The following is a 19553-nucleotide window of genomic DNA, read 5'->3' on the forward strand; positions in this document are numbered from 1 at the left end:
GGATGGAAACGTCCATCCTTCTGGACTCTGCTCAGAGATCCGAGTCGATAAAAAACAGGTGAAGCCCTGGGAAGCATGAGGATAACAGAAGATGCGCAGGTCCCTTGGCAAGTCTGGCGTGGGAACCTACAGAGGTACCTTAGCCAGCCCTGCACAGCCCATGAACAGCACACTATTCAGTCAGCTTCACAAATCATCCTGCTCTAAGCGCTTCTCATTATGGAAATATTCCACCAATTTTAATGAACCTCCATAGTGAACTTTAAGACCTCCGCAAATCCCCTTTAAGCTCTCAGGTCAACTTTTCACAGTTGCTGAGGAATTTTGCAGAGCTAAGCATACATTCTCACCAGCTCTTCAGTCTTAGCACCTGAATGATAGTTTTTTTCCAATTAATGTCTTTTCACACACAAAAAAAGTCTACTCTGTAATCTACATTTTTCAAGCCTTTTTCAGATTTCAATCATATTTAGCACAGCTCCAAGATTGCAGACAGAGTTTGCATAATATAACATCATAAGCAGTCAATAAAAATAGTTGCAGTGCATACTCAATACGGTTTAACGGAGCAAGCCAAAGAAAAACCTACATAAGCCCTCCACTAGCCTTAATGATTTGCTATTCCAACAAGTTTTCTCTTTTCCATACTAACAGCAAACAATATATATAGCAGTAGACGCATAGGTTAGTAAGGAGAGCATTTACAGAAGCCACAGAAACCCATAGCTCCTACAATTTTGCTGCTCTTAATGCCTGCACGCAGATCTGCAGGGGGCTCAGTGGCCCCGGTTCAGGCAGAAAACATGGCAGAGACAGCGCTGCCTCCGTGGTGGCTGCACAGAGATCCCAGGGCCGTCACTCATGCCTTGCTTCTCACCCAAAGCCCAGTATTTAGCCTTCAGGAAGGCCAGGAAAATTTTCTCAAAACATCATCTTCTGCATTCCCCAAATCGAGTGACCATTGCAGGAGAATTATAAGGGAAACAAGTACTTTTCAGGAAAATTACCAGATTTATTAAATTGGAGAAAATAGTAAATAACATGGATTTATTTTATTTTTAAAGATATTTATGAACACGCTCAAATACCTGCAGAGTAATGAATTTCTCTTGGATGTGGATTTGTGGAGACTTTTCGCAAACTTAGAGGAGTTGAACAAGGTGAGAAAAAAATACAAGTCTTACTGAGATCAAAAAGCCAACAGCACAATACAAGGAGACAAGAAACCGTCAGCAAACTTGCTATCCAGATTCAATGCCTGCATTTCGAACTTGGATCAAATGATCGTGCTTGCCTTCATTTCTCTTTGGCATATCCTGGCAGTCAGGTTTCATCAGTGCAAGTTATTCTGATGTGCCTCCAGCAACAGATACACAGGCATCTGAACATGGGAGATAGATAGCCTATTTGACACATGTTTCTGAAGAAAATATGGTGCGAAGAGTTTGAGACTAGTTCTCGAAAGCAGAGTCCTTTCAGAAGGATTTGTGAGGGTAAACATCATCATTACAGCAAAACAGCAACACCAAAACAAATGCGTTAATAAGGTTCCTTTCTCAAACAGGTGGCACAAAGACTGTGCTACCTACTACAGCACTCTAGCAGAACAGTGGAAAAATAGGAAATTACAACCCCTCTCCAGCCAGGATTTCTCTAGGCGTGGAGGACTATCTCAGATACAGACCCAAGGCTGTGTATTCATATGCTACTTCTCCTCCAGCTCCTAGGAGGAGGGAGAAGATGAGGTTTGGCTGTGACATGCTGTGGCTCTTTGCTGCTTGTGGTTAGTTACTGGGAGACCATTTTCAGCTACTGAAAGTTAAAGCAGCCCATAAGTCCAAAATAGCCTTTGTATAGCTTTAGAAGCAAAACAGAAGTTTTTCTTATCTTTAAAGGTATGCAAGTGAAACAAAACAGGTCATATCCAGTACCACTGTTTTACAGGACTACAAAGGTGAACACAACAAACACTTCCTCCAAAATAGGGAAGTGAATTTTGGAAGGGGCTCTTCAGCTCCATACACTGAATGACTGCTAAAAATCCCATCACACGACCTAAGCAAATTGTTTACTTCAGGGACTTTCCCTCTTAATGTTATACCCTTGCCTTAACGGTTAGCATCCCACTTTTTAGCCAAAACAAGAGCAGCAAAACTCTTCAGAGTAAGGACCCTGAGGACAATTAGCCAGAGCCCAATGACTGACCACACATCAGGTGAGCTGCAGCGATTGACCATATGAGCACGCTGGGAGACACAGAGAAAGAGGTTTTAGCCAACATATTTCACCCTGCACTTGTGGTGGACAGAGACCATACTAAGGGTCTGTTACTATCAGTCAATATGTAGTTTCTGATCCCTTCATGATGGTTTAAAGAAGGGAATGACCTCTATTGCTATGAGCTATTTAGGGAATAGGATTATTTTTAATATATTTTAAATTTTGTTGTTTTTATTTTGTTTGCCTTATTAATTAGGATGATAAATGATCATTTATTATGCATGCCTACATCTAAGATAGCAGTCAAATGTAGGAAAAAGCAGCTGTTCTCAATGGTGTTTTACAACATGCATTTCCTTATTGATTCAGCCTGCTGTCAAGAAGTGCACGCTATAAAAGGCATAACATGCACCTTTGTCAAAATAGAAGAAAAATGTTGGTACTAAGAGATTCCAGATAATGTGACATAGTAAAATAGGAAAGTTTTTTTGAAAGAACTTCTGTGCCTGAACAAGGTCAGGACAGGCTTCAGACAGGCTTCAGCTATTGAAGGCATGTTAATGAAGACCTGGAGGAGAGTTCAAACATACCTAGTGGCCCTCAGATGGACTGGACTGCTGTATGCGCAGACCCATGCCTGTCCTGGTCCCATGGGCCAGATAAGGGACAGTCTGGACCCCTGCCACCATGCTGAGCTTATGCAACTTTGTCTTTTGGATTGACCAAAACTTTGGCCTGAAGCTGAGTCTGGTCGTGAGTTTGCATGTGAATACTGTATTCGGGAAGCAAGTGTGGGCTTAGGAACAGGCTTGCACCCACAGGTGACTGACAGTGTGGGCACCCTTGGAATCAGCTGCAAACATGTTTATATTAACATCTTAAGGGGAACATGTGGCTTACAAAGGCAGCTTTTGCATCTCACAACACTTAATAGAAATTTCCCTCACTTCCCACAGCATGAAACAAACTCATGCTATGAAAGATGGCCTCTTTTTCAAATGTCTGTGAAGACTTCTCTGATTGTCACAGCTCTGTCACATACAATCAGTATTTTCCAGTATGTACCATTCATTCATTGTAATTTTCTGTGCTGATTTATGTTAAATACAGCTGCTACCCTAGAATAAGTTTAAATGGAATAACTGTAATCTTGTTTCAAAGCTTTTGTCATATGGCATTGTCATGACGTAAGTAGCTATTTTCATAGATTTCCTTTAGCCTCTAACTAATTAAAGCACTTTGGCTGCAATTCTGAAGCTAATTCTGGCAATGTCAGAGCGAGAAGCGTTGGGGCCCCGTTAGGTCTGGAGCCTTTGGAGAGACCAGGGGTGGGAAATAATGTTGTTCTAAACTTAGCTTTAGAAGATCAGTCACGCTAATTTCTCTTTTTCCCCCCTTACCCAGATGAGTCTCAGTTTTGTAAGCAGTTTTTTTGAAACTGTGCAGGAGCAGGTCAACAACTCAGAATCGTCTATGGATTTCATCTCCATACTCAGAAAGGTAAAATAATCAAAATTATTTCTGTTTAATCTCAGCACCAGACCATTTATCAGAGTATGCAGGTACCTTGCAGCAATCAAGTGAGTCAAGGCTGTACCATCCATCACAGGCAGTTTGGTCCTTAGCCTCTGCCTTGGGGAGGGGGTATGTGTATAGGAGCATCTCTTCTCAGTAGGATATTTTTGTTTCTATTCCTTCACATGTTTGAAGTGGTCATGGAAAGGTGCTTTTATGTGGACCAGAATGTGATAGTTCCTTCCTGGGGAATCTTAGCCCAGACCTCAGTGAAATTTAGTCACCGATGTGGCTGAACTTCTCGCTTCATGGGGGAGGGTTTCCTGAGGCCAGAATCTGTCCGGACGGCCAATGTACCCTGTCTCCTTCTGCTCTAGCAGGCAGATGCTCCTTCGTGGGCATTTTTTGTTTTTGCTAAAGATCAACTGGACTGTGCACAGTCCCTTTGCAAATTTAGATGATGATGTTTACCTCACCCTAAACCCCCCCCCCCCCCCCCCCCGCCAGGGTACTGGTTTGAGATTACCTCCTAGTCACAGCTGACATGAGGGCTTTTATGTTCTTCATAGGAAATCGTAGCTCCTTTGCGTCAGTGCCCTTTGCCTAATACAAATGAAAGACTCATTGCAATGGGTGAAATCCAGGCCCCATAAAGTCAGTGGCTACGTTTCTGCGATTGCACTGGGTGGAGAATCTCACTGCTATGTGTTGCCGCTGCATTTACAGGCCCACACACACCTAAAGAGTATATGCCATAAAGTATTTCCTCTGCATTTTCCTCTTATGGGTCCCTCCACCCTGCCTTATTCACGCCAGACCTCTTCCCTAGCTTTCCTGCTTTCTCCTTGTTTCCCTTACATCCGAAAAGATCTTTCCTTTACTCCAGAGATCAGATCCACAAATGTGTTTAAGTGCTTAATTAAGAGATGAATGGGATTGATACACTCCATGCACTTTGGCCTGTGTCTGCTAAGCCAGAGAGGCACAGAGGCAGCTCGCTGCCTGTTACCCCACCACCGCCATGCACTGCCTTCCACCTCCCTCGGGCAGTCTGCGTGGTAAATAAGAGAGGGACAGCAGCGGCCCGGGGCTCTCCCATGTATGTAGTATCTCCTGCACAGCTTTCCAATGACTCAAGGGTTGGAAGTATTAATACAGATGGGAAATGAGCAGGTTTGTCTCTGTGATAGCTGAACCTGACATTCTCCTAGCAGTAGACACCGTTAGAAAACTTCTGGAAAAATACCTACATAGACCCTACCCTGGGGTTAGGATTTTTAAAAGGGAAAGGAGGCTAGAGCTTGGCTTCCCACTCCCATTAGCTCTGACTTTCATTTAATTAATGTTTTTTTGAGATGGACAAAATCCCAGACAAAACAGAGTTTTATCTTTGATTTCAATTAACGGTTCTTAGAGCTATGTGACCTACTTCGATGTACAGTGAAACTATATAAGAGGCTATGTAAAGCTGTTGTATAGATCAGTTTTTTATCTTCAACTTTTACATCAATTTCACATCCTTCATTTCTAATGAAAACAAAATCTACCTGTCCTCCTGTGGATTGTAGGAACACTTTCCTTTTTTACTACTTTACTACTTTTGCTACTTTTTAATTTGTCCTGTTCTTCTCCTCCCTCCCCTGCTCCCCCATTTTCCTAGGTACAATAAAATCTCACATAAAATGCACGTTACAGAAACAGAAGTATTTCTTCTCCCTTTGTCATGATATTTTTCTTCCTTGCTAAGCTTCCAAATCTTTTTTGCAGTATTTCCAGGGTGACCTGTGTCAGACACATCAGATTTATTGCCTTAATTACTCCTCTGCTGTCTTCTACTTGGAGAACCTGAGACAGAGAGAAGATTTTGGAATCTACCTGAAAGTAAAGTGATGGTTTTGCTCTTGTGGTTGCTGCTGTCTTCAGCCTTTCTGCCTTATGACAGGATTTTAAAAGCAGACTGGGGAAGCTCAGTGGTAGCAAAACTGTACAGACAGCATGTTACACAGATTTTTGAACTGCAGAAGATATCATAGATAGTAGTATTTTCTCCCCTGCACATGTGGAAGTCCACACTTGTAATTTAAAACAGGAAAAAGTTGGAAGCTAGAAGGGAACAACTGGCTACATTTTTGCAGGCAGATAAAGTGCACTGCCAACCTCAAGCATTCAAAACACATATTTGTATTTTGCACATAAATCCCTTGCCATGGTGACCTCCACTTTAACAAAGTGAAATGGTGATCATAGCTTCATGGAAAAAAAAAGATCAAGCTACTTAGTAAAAGCTGCCTCAAGTGTTTTTACTTTGATACATGTCCAGCACGTCTGCTTGGTCTAGATGTTGGGTGGGACCACAATATGTATGGTACTGTGTGCTGTATCAGATGACAGGGCTCACGCTCCCTGGGGGCAAAGCAGCACCCAGCCTCCACCCTACACCACCAGGCCATCACTCAGTGAGCTGGATGCAAGAGATTGGCTGGAGGGGCATCATGGGGTGTGCGAGAGCCAACAGCTCTGCATGCACACACATGGGCAGCCGGGGTAAGGCCATGTTAGTGGGCTAGGAGGATACGCACTAAACATGGTCCCTGGATACTAGTAACAGGGGCGTTTGACCTCAGAAATTGTTATCCATCGATGGCCTGTCCTTGCTCGCATCAGCTATGACATACACAAGCATCATAACTAGAGAAGCGTCTTATGATTTCCTTCTCTGCTGGGATTCCTTCTGCCAAAGTGAGAGGGTGTGTAATCAAGCCAAAACGAGATGAAACATAAGGGCATATCAGTCCTCTCACATGGCTTAGGGACCTCCAATGAGAGAACAGGTTGGGTTTTCATTAAGCCCTAGAGAACGCTTGGCTGCTTCCCTCAGTCTCAGATATTCCGCAGCCTGGGACCCATCAGAGAGGAAGCAATAGCTATCAATGGTGTCTTTGTGAAGTTAGAACAATGGGCCAGATTCTGTCTTTGCCTACACTTCACCTGTCTGAAAGCAGTAACTCTGGCCAATGTGGCTGTTGGAGTCCCAGGGAGAAAGCTCTGCTATTTCTGCTTATCTTGAGCAGACCAGAGTGTCATGTATACGCTCAAGACTGATCTTCAACATTACAGAGTTAGAAAGAGAAACCTGAAGAAATGGGCTTTTCTGATGAGCAGCCCAAGAGAGGACACTTCTTTGTAACAGCCACAAACACTGGAGCCTTCAGGGCCTGGGATTTTCCACACCCTTCCTCCCTGACAAGTATGTCAGACACTCACGTCTAGGAAAAAGGTTACCACTGAAAACCCTGAAACATTAGGTGGTCCCCAACCTGACCAAGGTTTTCTTGGTGAAATTAGAATGGCAGATAAATAAAAGCGCTACTTGATCCACTAGCATGGCCATGGCATCTGAAATGGGAAGCAGCAATGCAGGGTATGTATCTGAAGGAGCAATGCAATTCCTCTTGTAGAGAGCTGCAGACAACACTCGCTCTCACCGCAAAAGTTCATCCTTACTTAGCCTCTGTCTCATTACAGTCAGCTGATGATGCGGAAAGCCATTTACTAGTTCCTGCCAGGGAGCAAACTGAGGCCTAAAACAGGTTTTCTTTGTCTTCAGTAGTGGTGTGAGCGGAACAAACAGTGCAAGAGACTACATCTTCCAGAGCTGCTGGTCGCTCCTCTACATCGACTGACCCGCTATCCCCTCATCCTTAACAACATCTGGAAGAGGTGCACAGATGAAACAGAAAAAGGCTTTATCTGGTCGGTTAAAGAAAAGGTGGAAAAATCGATACGTAAGTAGCTAAGGTTAGAAGCCAAGTATGAAGTCAACAGCTAGCAAGTTTTGGGCCTTTTTTGTCCATGTCCTTTGACTGTAAATGGGTCTGTTCCCCTGCAAAGATGCAATAAGGATGTGCATGCCCTTCTACAATCCTTCTGAATTCTTCCTCGTTTTGTAGGAATTGACTGGTACCAGCCCTGTGCTGTCAAAGCCTCTCTGAGCATGGTCATAGGGCTCCCAAATCAGTCGATCACTTGTATTTACGCAGAATCATCTGCGGTGACATGCAAGCAATTAAGAGCAGATCATAAACTGGAACAAATCAGGAAAAATCTCGAACAAAGAAGACTTTGAGCTGGCTTTAGATCTAGGGAGATTTATTGGGGCTAACCCTTAATAGGATAAAATTCCCCTCACAAAGGGCATATTATGCCAGTCACCTTTCACTAAATGACAGGGTCTTACCACATAAAGTAGCAAAGAGCTATCTCAGCTACAGAAAACTCTTTATAGCTAATGTGGAAAAAAAAGGCGTTAATCCAGACAGATTTTTTTTCCTGGATTCTGCTTTAAAAAAGTAATTTGTTAATTCAGTCATTTTCAGGAAGTTATAACTGCAGCTGCAAATGTCCTATGGTCATACAGCTCATCAGAAGACAGGTTTATTCTCCAAAGGTCTCATGCAGCCGCCGCTGAAATCACAGAGTGAAAGAGAGCGCAGTGTATTAGCAAAGTGCCTGGCCTGCTGATACCTGCGGGGAGAGGCGCCAGGCGAGCCAGGCAGAGCTTCACCCTCGGGATCAACATGCCGGGGCTGCAGCACTGCCTTGAGCCAAGTGCATTAGGCACCAGGCAGATTAATGGAGTCCACAGCACAGCACAGTGTTAAATGCCCGAAGGGAGATGGTGCTCACCTGCAGCAGCCAGCAGAGCAGCACAAGGAGGGTGCAGCCGTCGGGTGAGCCGTCGGAAATGGCAGCTGAACCCCAGCCTCTCGGCTCCTCAGCATAACCTTAGCCACTGATCTTTGGATTTGAGGCACTCTTGCCCCTGTTCTTCCTGGGTTTTGTGGAGTCCAAGCTTTGATGGCCTACACCCTCTGCTCCTCCTCAAGGAGAAGTCTCAAGGAGCAACCTACGTTCACAATCATAGCCTGCCTCCTGGAGAGGCAGACTGTGGCCCATCCTCCGTCACAAAGCACAGCAACATCTCACAGCAGCCCAGCCCAGTGCTTAGAGTCTCCCTCCCCGTTTCTGAAACCTGGGCTCAGTCCTCTTCTGGGTGTTACACTGCCCAAAGACCTCCTTAGTGCACGTTTTCAATCCTATGTGCCAAGCACAGCTATGATAAGGTGCTCTCTCTACTGTTAAAAATACTTCACTTTGCATGCAATAATTAAATATTCACTGTGCCATAAAGAGCATGCTCTACAGTTAGCGTAACTGCCCAAGGGGTGGGGTCTACTCCAGCTGTTTCTCCAATACCCACTGAATATTAGATAATGAGACATTAATTGGAGCAAGGATTTGAGCTTTGGTCTTCCTCCTGCAAATGGGGGTCCTATCCAACAAACAAGCAACGACTGCTCATGGATGGAGCAGCTGCTCCATGGAGGACTGAAGGCCACCACCCTTCTCTCCATCCTAGAGGCTGAAGGCTGGGACATCTCCCTGGGAGATGAGACAGGGAGAAATAAGTCTGGGGCTCTTGGTTCCCGGGTAAATACTGCATTGACAGAATTACCACCTAAAAGAGAGACTCAGGTTTTCTCTTCTGGCCGAGTTTTGTGAGGACACTGATCTAACTGCCATGTAAGGAAAATACTTGTCAGCGCTCAACACTTCTCAAACACTTCTCAACAGGCTTTGTAGGAAAATGAGACTTTTTGTGGCTAGTCTGTGGATTCTGACTTCTTCTGGGAAGTAGGCAGTTCTGGGCATGGCCCAAGAAGACCTTGTGATATCCAAGCAACTTCACTGGCAAAAATATAGGTTCTTCCAGAGTTTACACACCTCTGGTGTTAGGTAACTGAACACTTAGATTTTGGAGATAGCGGGGTGTAGGCCTATGAGTTCTCTCTATTCACAAAGACCAGACAAAATCTGCCTTCATTTTTTCAACAATAAATCAGTGGATCAGGTAAGGAATAGCTACAATTCCAGCATTCTCTTCCTGGCAGAAGTGTGCATGTGTGTTTGAAAAAAAAATATTTGCAAAATCACTCTACATGAAAATTTAGAAATTAAACTGCAGGTCAGTTAAAAGTTTTGCCCATAAAGACCCTGAATGAGCAAAGACTTACGTTTCCATTTTTCACATTCTGAGAAGCCCCCATCCCAGCTAAATATATCAATCTGTTCTTGCACCACTTCCCCCTAAAAGACTCACTAATTTCAGCAGCCTTTCGATCAAGCTGTAAAGGACAAAAGTTATTTTTCTCTCACTACCACCGAATAGTTTAGAAAGGCAGGATTTTCTTAAGGCCTTTTTAAGATAACCATTTAAGTGAATTTTACATGACCCCCCTGCACCCCAATCAAATTAGTAGATACGGCCTTTACATTCAGTAGTGAATTTGGGCCTGTTTGAACGCATGGCTTGAAGTCCTAGCTCTGCTGATCTTAAGAATAGTTTAGCTGTCATCTTCAACGTGGCCAAGATCTCATCTAGGGTTTCATCTGTGAGGCCAAGAGTCCTTTGGCTTCATCTGGAGATGATTAGTATTCAGCATCTTCTAGAAATAGGCCTATTTTTGCTAGCCATAGCAGTAACTGATATTTTACATATTTCAGGGGATCTGGAAGGTAAAGTCAAATGGTTGGACAACTTTCAGAAATTCAGGCAGCTGCATGAGGTCATATTTTGGCCTCAAGTTTGGGATCGTGACAAGAGATTCTTTATTCCAGAGGTAAGCAGTTTTCCAAAAGGATGTCTTTCCTCTAGAAAGGGTTAGTTTGCTATCTATCCTTATAACATGGTCTAAAATTGGTCTGTTGTCTATATTGTAGCTACTGTAGATAGCTCTGCTGTAATAGGAGGAGCTGCAGTCTGAGCACTGCAAACTCTGCACATGAACCAGCAGGCTGTGCTCCCCATTCCTTGAACGGCAGCATGGATTGCTCTTTGCTAGTGTCCAGAAGAGCACTTTCATAGGATCCAGGAGGACTCTTCAGTGTTTGCTTTAGGGTGCAGAGTAGGATGGGATCGATAGAAATATTACTACATTTGGAAATATTACTACATTTTTTTAAGCGGGATACAAAGTAGAAATTATTTGCCTCTTCCACTCCTCAAGCTGAGCCAAAGAAATCCCTATTTACATCCCATTTACAGAAATCCCTGGGAATGTGTGCAGCTTTCTGCTGAGAGGAACCCTTACCCACATAGCCAAACTTTAAGCAGCATTATAGTAACATCATCCAGCAGGTCTCTGCTCAAGGATTATGTCTATTCACATGCAGTGCTGCTAAAATCATTAAACGCATTCCAGAAAAAAAGAGCCCAGCATAACATTTCAAAAACTTAAACACTTTTAAGCAATAGCATTGCCACTCCCGGTTGTTAACTATGTGATGTATTTAGCTGGAGATAGCAGTGCCTGTGTTCTCAGCTTGTTTAACTGTTGGTTGCTTTCCAGTTCATAAATAGATATGGAAGATTCCCCACTTTCTCTCTCTCTCTCTCTCTTTTGGGTCAAGTGTTTGAAACAAAGCTTAAGAGAAACCAGCAGTGAAAACATTTTGTCTTCAACGAACAGACTTCTTCTTCATGAAGGGAGGTTAACACTAGCAGGTAACATCCCTAAATGCCTCTATTAGCAACTAGCCTAACAGAATTGTGTTCTGGTACGGTGGGTCTGGAATGAATCTCTGCCCCAGTATTTGGGCAGGTGCAGAAAAGAGAAAGCAATCATACAGCTTGTCAGAGAGACACTGAGAAATAGCCAAACTGCCAAAAGGATGAGTAATCTGTAGGACTGTTTACGGTCACGTCTGGATGTTCAATCTGCCAGATGCTGAAGAAATCAGCTTGACTGGCCAATGTCTGCCTTTTGAAGGGAGTGTTTTATTGCCATATTCAAGAACGTGGCAAAAGGACAGAAGAAGTTTAAATCATTCCAGACAAAGCGTCCTATGCACACCTTGACTGTTGTTAATGCACCTCACATATCTAGCTCTGTGTCCTTTACATGGTGTATTTATAACTACTGGAAAGTCCAAAGGTTGTTTTTGTTTGTTTGTTTGTTTTTTTCCCATATTTCAGCTTTGAACAGCTTTGCTAAGAGCTATTTTGATGGATAGCTTGGAAAACGAAGGCGTTATCATGTTGGGTGCCTTCCCTACTATTAATAGGGCACTCACACAATAGAGACTTGTACCACTAACCATAGCGCAGCGGTCCTGCAGGAGCACGTTGACTTCTCCAGCAGTGCCAGCAGCAGTCTATCACCCTGGCAGAGCACAGACTCACATTTCCAGACATGCAGGCACCACTCTGTAACAGGGCACAGGTTTCTTGTTGGAAAGCTGCTGAAGAATCGCTGCCCGAGCAGGGGAGGAAGATTTCGCCCTTGCCTGAGCAGGAAGCAGAGCCTGGGCAATTTGATCACTTTTTGTGCTTGAAGAAGATGAGCATTTGAAAGGGTGTTGGAAGCTGTATGCCAGCGTGGCTGAAGGGCTGCGTAGTGGCTCGGCAGAAAGGGGCACAGCCTCTACCTTAAAATCCCCTAACCGCTTGGTGGAAGGGTGGAGGTGAAGAGAACAAGTGCCCAGTGGGCACTGTCAAGTGCCCATGACTTCTCTGCCTCCCACCATCACCATCATTGTTTTAAAGGGAGCTGCAAAGGGACAAGGTCTGTTTTTCCTTGGTTTTGTTTTTTTTCCTACATGGGGCAAGACTAAGGAGATGCAAAATTATGGTGACAGAGGAGAAGGAACAATGCAAGGGACATCGAGAACAGAAGAAAATATTGCTGCTGATGTTCAGGAGAGGGTGGGGAAAGGAGGAAGAAAAGCCATCGAGCCTGGTCCTTCCTCTCCTGCTAACACTTCCCTCTGCAGACGTTGCCCTCCTAATGCGACATCAGACCTGAAGCAGCAAGGTAAGGGTGCCCATCAGCCATCTACATTTCTTTCTGGGATGCACGTAATAAGAAATTGGAGAAGGAGGCATGAGCATAACCGACCACGACAGCCAGCTGCCTGCAGTCTCCAGTGTAATAGTGTCTGGCATTTGGCCATCTGTCTGGGTGAATTATCTTCCAAGACAAAAAAAAAGAAATCATAATTCAAATAGGATGCTGCACACCAGGAAGAAGCATATCCTAAAGCCACAGCTCTGACCAGACTCACACAAGTTTGATATTAAGGTGCACTGTGCTTCTTTAAATGAAACTGAAATCAATGAGACCACACTTGTGTGTGATTTTTGGTAATCCTGGAACTGAGAAGATAATACAGAAAATGCTAGCAATAGCTTCCATCTGAAGAAATGCAGAATTTTCAAGGTTGAAATGTCTCCTCCTTCTGCCATCAGCTACTAATTAAAAATAGTACAATCAAAAATTGATGTAAAGTGGTAGTGGGAGTCAGAGACAGAGAAGAGTCAGAAAGCTCTGAATTAGCACTCCACAAGGTCAAACTACCATGTCTCTATACAAAAATCAGGGAAAATTTATGAGAGAAAATTTTAAAATTCAAGAATGAAATGCACTTGAAGAAGACAAGATTTCCACAGATACGGAATTCATCATGAGAAATCTTTGAGAATGCCACTTTATCTCCCTTAAAACAAAAATGTTAATTCCATCAAGAAAATGGAGACAACTTATAATTCCGGCTTTTTTTTTTTTTTTTCTTGGATTTTTGCTGAACCTGACAATAACTTATCCACAAGACAGAAAAATTAATTAACAAATGCTGTAGACTTACAAAAAGTGTGATAAGCACATAATGTTCAAGGAGAGGCTGAGAGAACTGAGTTTGTTCATTTTTAAGAGAAGCCTCCTGGGGGATCCTGCTGCTGTCTTCAACTGCCTAATGGCTGCTATAGGGAAGATGGAGCCAAAGTCATCTTGGAGGTGCACAGTGACAGGATGAGAGGCAGAGATGCAAGTTGCAACATGAAGTATTCCAATTAGATATTTGGAAAAGCTATTTAACATTTAGGTTGGTCAAATATTGGAAAAGGGGCCCAGAGAAGTTGCAGAGTCTCCATCCTTGGGCATTTCAAAACTTGAGTGGACCAGGCCCTGAGCAACCTGCTCTGGTTTGGCCTGCTCTGAGCAACGGATTGGACCAGAGACCTCCAGAGGTCCCTCCTAACCGATATCATTCTATGATGCTGTGAAGACAGTGAATAAACGAAAGAAACAGAAAAGTTTATCTATAGCATTAAACAGAGTTTACAACAAATAATTTACTCCTGTGTAATACCCACAAGAGCATACTGTTATATAACTTAAAAAACTTACTTAAAAATTACTCTTCCTTCTTATAAACAGTTCCTATTATTTCTATGATAATAATACCTGAGCTTTCAACAAGGTTAGGAGCTTAACCTTAAAGACTTCAGAGCATTCTCACAGAAATCTATCATTCTACTTGTTACCTCCTCATGATCTCCAAGCTAGGAAGAAAGGATAAGCCCACTATTTTGTGTAGCTTTTGAAAGTCCTTTGTAATGCTGTCAACTAAAATTTCATCCATGCAAATTATCTCTGCAGATTTCAGAAGGTTTCCTGTTAACCTGGTAGAACTTGTTAGGTTTGGAGCATGCTGATAATTATATTCACAGGTATTCCAGGTGATCCAGGTCATTTTTAGTAACAGGAAACTAGTTATTTGTTTTTAGTGAGGCAGCTGCTACAAGCTACAAATATTAATAGCCAAAATCATCCAAAGGCATATGCTTTTTAAGTACTGTATTGAGAGTGCAGACTAGGGAGTGAGTGTTGTCCTGGAAATCATGCTTCTTTGTTAAAATGATTTTGCAAGATGAAGTGATTCATAGATGTGCCTGATCTTAGAACTTGCAGTTCCTTAAAAATAATCATGGATTTTTTTTATTTTTCTCCTTAGAAAGTACAAGACTCCTTGATGTCTACCTCTTCCTATTTGATGATTTCCTATTAATTACCAAAATTAAACGTAATAAAAAGGTAATAATGGATAGAGATATTTGTGGTTACAGATGATACGTATTCTGCAGCTTGGTAAATATTTTGAATGTACATTGAAAGACTGATCTTTAAAGAGAAAAATATAAGAAGATTAATAAATATGAAAGGTGACACTTGCTTCTATTAATAACGAAAAGCAACACTGATTCAAAATCCTGCTTCTAGATTCTGTGTGTTATGGGAGCACCATGATAAGCAGAGTTTACTTTACTAGACCTTATCATTTTTCTGATGTTGTTCAGATGTGCTGGATTCCTACAGCTCAGAAGAGTTTTGAGAATGTAAGAAGTTTCCTAATGCTCCACCCATGACTTAATCAAGTGTCCTGAAAAATGTTTATTCTAGAGATGTCAGAGCTGCTGAAAAGTAGCAGCAAAGGGGGAAAAAACAGAGAAGCACTGAAACAGATGGAAGCCTGGCTTTATTCTCAACTCTGACACAGCCTTGCTTTATGTTGCCTCTCCATGCCTTGAGTTCCCCTGCTTTAAAACAGAGGTAGTGACTCTTAAGAAAATGCATTTGAATCTACTGATGAAAGAGGCTATGGAGAGAGGTCTACATGAGATTAGTCTCAGCATTTAGCCACCAAAACAGGCACTGGACAACTAAAAATTCCTAAGTTTCAGTGTCAAAGGATATCTAGCTAATTAAGCTTATGAAGCTGATGTAAACGAAGGCAGAGCAGACCTGCTCTAATTTTCAAGAAGTTTGTGTGTGATTTCAAAAGAGGTTCCTGGGGCTCCTTTCCCCCCCTCCCCCCAAAAGGCAGCTGGTTTACTTTTATATAAGATATTGAAGGCAGCGAGAGGCTCTAGACCAGCAACACCCTTCCCTAGCAGGGGGTGGAGGAAGTGGGCGTTCAAGTGGCCCGGTGCCCACGGAGGAGGCTCATGAGAACAGGGTCCCTGCGCATCCCCCTCTGCAAGGGCTGTGACCCATCCGGAGTCCAAGGAGCTCGGCATCCTGCACACACTCCAGGGGAGATGGGGAAAACGCTCCTCCAAGGAGTGGAGGAAATCTCCTCCTGCTATTAAAAGGAGAAAAAAAGAAAAGGAAAAAAGGAAGGGAAAAAAAGACCTCCGAACACCTTTGGCTGATTTTTTTCCCGCCTGTGGGCTTTCGTTGTGATTCCACTGTAGTTTTTTTAATACAAGATGGGATTTTAACAGGTCAGCTCCAGGTACTGAGGTGCCTTTCTTTCAGAAAAGCAGTTTCTGACATTGCTCAGGCATATAAGCTGTCCAAGTACCTTTGATAAGAAAAAGCAAGTAGTTTAGGACTGTTTAGTGCCTAGACTTTGTGAGCAGATGGCAGCCAGCCAGCTAATCAACTTCATTTTCTCTTCCTAGAAACATGGGGGCTCAGACACAGGCTTAATCCCTGTCTGTCCTCCCCTCGCTCCGGAGCTGCAGTCGCTCATAAGAGAAGGTGGGTTTTGTACAGTCCTAGACCAGCCCATCCCGCTAGACAGACTGATACTGAGAAACATCGATCCCTTCAATGTAACAGGTACGTGCCATGTATATTTGGATATTTTTGTAAACAACGACTTTATGCATTGCATATCCAGAGGTGTAAAGGAAAAGCGTTATTTGCCAACAAAACTACTGCCCACCAATGTGTGGGGTGCGAACATTGGTGCCTCAGCACAGACCTGCTCTCGCTGTGAGGCATTGCCTGCTTGCACTGGCATTATGCCTTACTTTCTCTCGCCTTTAACAGTGATCTTCACATACACACCAGACATTCGGATACCATTCACTCAGCGCAAACGACGTAAAAAGACTCCAATGCCTTCTTTCTCACGCACCAAGTATTTTCTTACTCTACTTCTCCTAGCACAGCGTTGTGGTCTATCAGTCACAGGGCCTCTTCCCAAAGAACATTTTCCACTGCGCTGTAGTGATGCAGTGGTTTTTTCCAGTGGTCCTGCTGCCCAACCATGCAGTGCAGACCTGCGCACTACTCTCTTTGGGATCTTCACATGCATTCAGCAGCAAATCTCGAGGAGTCCAGAGAGGAGATTTACCTCCTGCTGCTGCTCTCTGCTTGCTCACCTCCTCACTGGCCCTCGAGAGGATGGAAATCACCCATCGTAAGTCACTGCTTCCTTGCTCACAGACATCCCAGCACAGTCCATGCAATGTCCAATCGATGTACAAGTCATGCAGAGCTGCCTCCTACAGCATCTGCTGCTGGTCCCCCTTGGGGCGAGGAGGGGAGAAGGACCTCCACACACAGTGACCAGCTTTACCCTGCCAAAGGGATTTCCCTAGAGTAACCAGTTTCTGTGAAGAAGACATGAAAAACCCAGGCCATTCCTCCCTCTGACCCACTCGTACAGGTAGTGCATTCCTCTTGCACCTTCCCAGGTCTCAGGAGCCTGCTGTAAGAGAAATAAGAGAAATACAACCACCAGGCCCCAGGGCCTGTTAGCCACCCTAATCCTAAGGACTGGGAGGGAAAGCTCAGGGAGCTAGAGTGCTCTGTAGAAAAACAATAAATGTGGAAAATAACCCTAAAGCCCATAAAATCCATTACAACCTTGAAATGTATTCACCCAGACTAATTAGCATTCAGCATCAATGCTGACAGGAAATAAAGGTAGGACATAAAAGGCAAATGATTAAAGATGAGATAAGGGCTTTAGAAAAGAATAGAATAGTCTTTTTTTTTTTTTTTTTTTTTTTAAGTGTGCTCCAGACACTGTCTGTCTGCCTAATGCGCCTCCTCACCAACCCAGTGTAAATCAAGCGAACAAGCAGGCTGCTTTTCAGCCTGCAGAGTGGAGGTGAGGGCAGCACCACTCTCCTGCCAACATCTAAACCAGACGCGACGTCGGCAGCTCCTGGGTGCTGCGAGAACAGCGCACAACCGCTGTCTGGTTTGCTCCTACCCCATCGGGCATGAATGCTGTAACAGAGACAAGGATAAGCCTTTTGAATTCTTCCTAGCTTGCATTTGCTATGTTCAAAGGCTGCTAACCAGTGCTCCCCGCATCCAGCTGTGTGCCATCCCCAGCGACAGAGTCCGACTACCTCTAGTTTCTCTGGTCCCGCTGAAAAGACAAAATTGTCACATTGCATCCCACGCTTTGGACCTTATTGCTCGAGTGTTCCCTCCCGAAATGCTCCTGCCAACCTTATCACACGCCGCAGCTCTGGCAGTCTCTATTACTTGCCTGTATTCTAGTAACACCTAGGATGCCCCATCCTGCTGCAGGACAAGAGTGGGGTGCAATGGAAATCCTGACAAAGATGACTATAGACTAAACTGACTTGCAGTTCAGATTTCCACCATTCTGTGTAAAACAATGAGCGAAACTCTGTGTCACTGGAAAATGTTCTTCTAAAGAAAAAATGAAAAGATTAAATATTCTCAAAAATCTGTGACCTGGGGGAACATCACCGACTTATCTGCAGTCTCAAGAAGAGGCCATGGTGGCGGTGCAAGATTAGTTAGCGTGTTCTCAGAAAGCTGCTTGTACAGGAAAGCACGTGGCTTGCAGTGATCAATCACATTAATCCAAAGTGAACCCCTGATTTTTGATCTAACAAGTACATTACAACGTCAGTTTACCGAAGGTTGATCCTGCTTTGGAAGGAAATTTACCTCAATACAGGGACTAGGAAAAAAAAAGAGATACTGCAGCAATGTAGAAGGACCCTTCTGGCAGCCTCTGGCAGCAGGTTGATAAATATGCCATGTAATTCTAGCCTAAAGCCTGTCACATATCAGCAAAAGGATAAGAGGTATAATGGTATGCTCATAATACCAAGAAGCCTGCCCTGAAGGCAGAACTATCTGCAAATACTGGACCCTTGTACAAGAGATATAACTTTAGACCCAAATGTAATAGCAGGAATCCATTTTTGAAAGGAATAAGCAGCAACATACTTTCTGATTTGGAAACTGCTTTCCTTTTAACATTCTGCTCTGGATTTAATCTCTGCAATTCCTTAGTATCAATCCACTAAGAAAGCTTTGCACTAAGTTGGAAGGAGCCAGACTCACTGATACGCCACTGTATCAAAGCCTGGTAATCTTTACTGCTGCCGATTCTCTTTTAAGAAACATTGCTGAGAGCCTGTTTCTGAGAATTGCCTAGAAAAATTCCTTTTTAGGACAGACAAGTTGTATTTCACATTGACCACAGACAGACATAGGCACGAGTTCTGAAATATAGCCCCTCTGCTGCTACAAATTTCCTCTGCTGACTGATTTGCCACACTAATTTAACTGATCCACACTTCACTTTCCTTTTCTATAAAATTGGGATCATACGGCACTTTATCTTCCAGAAACATTTTGAGATCTGACTGTAAATCCCATGCAAATGCTTGGACAAGAAGCATAGTACAACAGCAAGATAGTCTGTATTAGCACACGACTTCAGAGAAAAACACACGAACCAGATAAATGGTTATCCCAAAGACATTTTAACTAGAGCAGGCTTGGAAAGACATCGGCTTGCCTTGGGCCGGATGGGCGAAGGAGCAGGGCACCCTTCACCGGGGGCAACCCCACACCTCCGTGCCCACGCTTTATTTACAGTGACTTGCACTCCAGCTTAAAAAAATATCATTGCTCTGTGTATCTGGGGATTATAACAGAAGGAGGGGACCGGGCCAAGTGTACCCCAGAGGTCCCTGCACCACCCTCTTGGCCCAAGCAACTGGTGAACTTCTCCTGCAGGAGCCCAAAGGCGCCCACTCTGGTGGGGCATCTACAGGGCTGGCTCCAGGCAGAGCCCGGCCCACCGCGGGTGCCAGCACAGCCCTTTCCCTCTGCTGCTGGGGTGACGCCAACCTGTTGAAAAAAAAAATTGGGCCCTTCTCTTTGATTTTTTATGTTCATTGTTTGCTG

General features: G+C 43.7%; 1 protein-coding gene across 1 annotated transcript in view; it reads left to right on the plus strand.

The window, feature by feature from the left end:
• PLEKHG7 (pleckstrin homology and RhoGEF domain containing G7) overlaps positions 1-19553 on the plus strand; it is a 37869-nt gene that overhangs the window by 14369 nt on the left and 3947 nt on the right. The window contains exons 8-15 of the mRNA XM_026123191.2: positions 1065-1160; positions 3625-3720; positions 5503-5616; positions 7346-7520; positions 10300-10415; positions 11206-11299; positions 14587-14666; positions 16037-16196. Coding sequence (XP_025978976.2) covers positions 1065-1160; positions 3625-3720; positions 5503-5616; positions 7346-7520; positions 10300-10415; positions 11206-11299; positions 14587-14666; positions 16037-16196 — 931 coding nt within the window. The remainder of the gene's footprint in view (positions 1-1064; positions 1161-3624; positions 3721-5502; positions 5617-7345; positions 7521-10299; positions 10416-11205; positions 11300-14586; positions 14667-16036; positions 16197-19553) is intronic.

The sequence above is a fragment of the Dromaius novaehollandiae genome, chromosome 1 (genome assembly GCF_036370855.1).
Source record: "Dromaius novaehollandiae isolate bDroNov1 chromosome 1, bDroNov1.hap1, whole genome shotgun sequence".
NCBI classification, from domain to species: Eukaryota; Metazoa; Chordata; class Aves; order Casuariiformes; family Dromaiidae; genus Dromaius; species Dromaius novaehollandiae.